This window comes from Vulpes lagopus, chromosome X (assembly GCF_018345385.1).
Source record: "Vulpes lagopus strain Blue_001 chromosome X, ASM1834538v1, whole genome shotgun sequence".
Classification (NCBI taxonomy): domain Eukaryota; kingdom Metazoa; phylum Chordata; class Mammalia; order Carnivora; family Canidae; genus Vulpes; species Vulpes lagopus.
The window spans coordinates 26306245-26309160 of record NC_054848.1 but is presented as its reverse complement, the minus strand read 5'-3'; the positions used below and the strand labels follow the sequence as shown (position 1 = coordinate 26309160).

Sequence of the window (2916 nt, the reverse complement as noted above, 5' to 3'; positions counted from 1 at the left end):
CCGTATCTTAATAGAGTTGTTTTATTCTCGTTTGGGGGGAGGGGCAGGGAGAGAGAGAATCCTAAGCAGGCTACAAGCCCAGCACAGAGTCCGACCTCACAACCCTGAGCGGGGGACTCGCTTTCATCTCAGGTCCCAATCTTAGGCTGGTGAGATGGATCCCCAGGTAGAGCCGGGCACTTGGCACAGAGTCTGCTTAAGACTCTCGCTCTGGGGATGCCTGGGTGGCGCAGCGGTTTGGCGCCTGCCTTTGGCCCAGGGCGTGATCCTGGAGACCCGGGATCGAATCCCACGTCGGGCTCCCGGTGCATGGAGCCTGCTTCTCCCTCTGCCTGTGTCTCTGCTTCTCTCTCTCTCACTGTGTGCCTATCATAAATAAATAAAATTTTTAAAAAAAATTAAAAAAAAAATGAAGTTTGTGGGCAGCCCGGGTAGCTCAGTGGTTGAGCACCACCTTCGGCCCAGGGCATGATCCTGGAGACCCGGATCGAGTCCCACGTGGGGTTCCCTGCGTGGAGCCTGCTTCTCCCTCTGCCTGTGTCTCTGCCTCTCTCTCTGTCTCTCTGTCTCTCATGAATAAATAAATAAAATCTTAAAAGAAAAAAATGAAGTCTGTGAGACACCTGAGTGGCTCAGTGGTTGAGCAGTTGGGTGTGGCCCCTCACCACACCCCGCCCCTCGCCCCGCCCCGCCCCCACCGACCATGCCACGCCATGCGCCAGGCGTCACACCGACCACCACGCGCCGGCCACGCCCCTGCGTTGTGGCCACGCCCCTGCGTTTTGACCACGCCCCTCGCCTAACGGATTCCACCTCCCCCCTCCACAATAACGGACTTTAAGGGACTTCACTCCTGCCACGTGGCATCGCCCGAGCCTGTCTTCGCACCGTGGTCGCCGTCGCCCCGCTGCCCGGGCCGCCAGCCATGGCCACCGCGCCCATCTCCCAGGTCCGCCAGAACTACCACCCCGACTGCGAGGCCGCCATCAACAGCCAGATCAGCCTGGAGCTGTACGCCTCCTACGTCTACCAGTCCATGGCCTTCTACTTCGACCGCCACGACGTGGCCCTGAGGAACTTCGCCCGCTTCTTCCAGCGCCAGGCCCGCGAGGAGACCCAGCACGCCGAGATGCTGATGGAGCTGCAGAACCAGCGCGGGGGCCGCATCCGTCTGCGCGACATCAAGAAGCCCGACCGCGACGACTGGGAGAGCGGCCTGAGGGCCATGGAGTGCGCCCTGCACCTGGAGAAGAGCGTCAGCCAGAGCCTGCTCGACCTGCAGCAGCTGGCCACCGACAGGAACGACGCCCAGCTCTGCGGCTTCCTGGACGCCCACTACCTCCGCGAGCAAGTCAAGGCCATCGAAGAGCTGGGAGGCCACGTCACCAGCCTCTGCAACATGGGGGCCCCGGAAGCCGGCCTGGCTGAGTACCTGTTCGACAGGCTCACCCTGCGCGACAGCCACAAAGACAACTGACCTGGGACTGACCCCTCCCCCAGGCAGGGCCCAGGGGGACTTCCCCGGGGCACCCTGCCGAGCGTGCCTGTTGCACTATTGCCTTGGCAGAACGTAGAACGTTCGGGTTGTTTTCTTCCAGTTCTGCCATAAATAAATAAATAAATAAATAAATAAATAAATAGAAAGTTGTTTGGTTTCAATAAAGTTATTTGGTTCAAAACTTAAAAAGGTCTCTGGTTGATTCCCGCGCAAACCCTTCACCTTTTAAGTTTTACAACAGGTATTCAGGAGTCTCTCCACCCACCCCTGCCCCATCTGTATGCAGCTCAGGATCTTGGGAGATGGAGGGGAGGTATTCCATGGAACCTGGAAAACACAAATCAATCTTCCCCTGATAAACGATGTAACGGTGGGGGTGGGCTGGGGTGGGCCGGGGTGGGCCCAGATGGGCCCAGATGAGCCTAGATGGGCCCAGGTGGGCTGGAATGGGTCAAGGTGGACGGCGGGGTGGGGGGGATGGGCTGGGATGAGCTGGGGAAACGGTGAGATGTGGCGGGTGGTCTGGGGCCCTGCTGTCGGTGGGTTTATATGCATGATAGAAGTATATAAGAACATGGCCTAGAACTCATCATAGTGGTTGCCCCTGGGGAAGAACTTCAGGGGGGGTGGGATTGCACAAGGATTCACCCTGTACTATAGTGATAACGAGAAGTAACACCTAGGCTGTCTGCCCCATGGACATAGGTGTGACCAACTAAAGTAACAATGGCACTTCGCAAATCCAAGTCCTTTTATTTACATTATTATGTTTTATTTTTATGCAACCTGCAGGAAGTAAGGGCAGGTGTTATGACCATGTCTTAACAAGTGAGAAAAAGGGAGGCCACACAAGAAGTTATGGACTGTGGACATGAACACAGATCTTCTGATGCCCTGCTCCATTTTTTTTTTCTGTTGCCCCACAGGTATATCAATGGGTTAAGCAAGACTGTGTGGGTAGATTGCAAATCCAGCCAGATAACCAGACCCGGAAGGGAGGGAAATCCCCAACACTCTTAAAGACAGCCCTGATCACTGGAGTCTCTCCCCTAATTACAGGTGTGCCTTCCAGCCTAGGGTGGGGATGGCTTCTAAACATCAGCCAAATCCCTCTCCTGTGAACGGAGTCTTCAGAGCTAGCAACACAATGTGTGAGCAGTAGTATACCTCACAGGAAGGCAGTGAGCACCTGCACACCTGAATCCCTCTGCCCAGGCTCTCTCCCCCACACAGGCAGCCGACGCTGTTACCTGGGTTGGCACCGAGTACCTGGGAAGACCTCAGGCCTGGAAATCCCCAGAATGTATGTCCTCTCCACCCAGATGGCTCTGAGTGGCTTCTCTTCAGGCACAAGGGGGTGGGGGGGCTGCCAAACACACGCGTTCTGCCTGCAAATCCAGCTCAGCCGAACAGAGATA

The 2916-nt window shown here is 56.4% G+C and overlaps 1 protein-coding gene across 1 annotated transcript; it reads left to right on the top strand.

Moving 5' to 3' along the window:
* The first annotated feature begins 836 nt into the window (after nucleotides 1-836).
* Nucleotides 837-1477, top strand: LOC121483314 (ferritin heavy chain-like). Its single transcript, XM_041741739.1, has one exon. It carries the CDS (start codon nucleotides 926-928, stop codon nucleotides 1475-1477), a length of 552 nt encoding a protein of 183 aa, XP_041597673.1. The 5' UTR covers nucleotides 837-925.
* Nucleotides 1478-2916: the final 1439 nt, after the last annotated feature.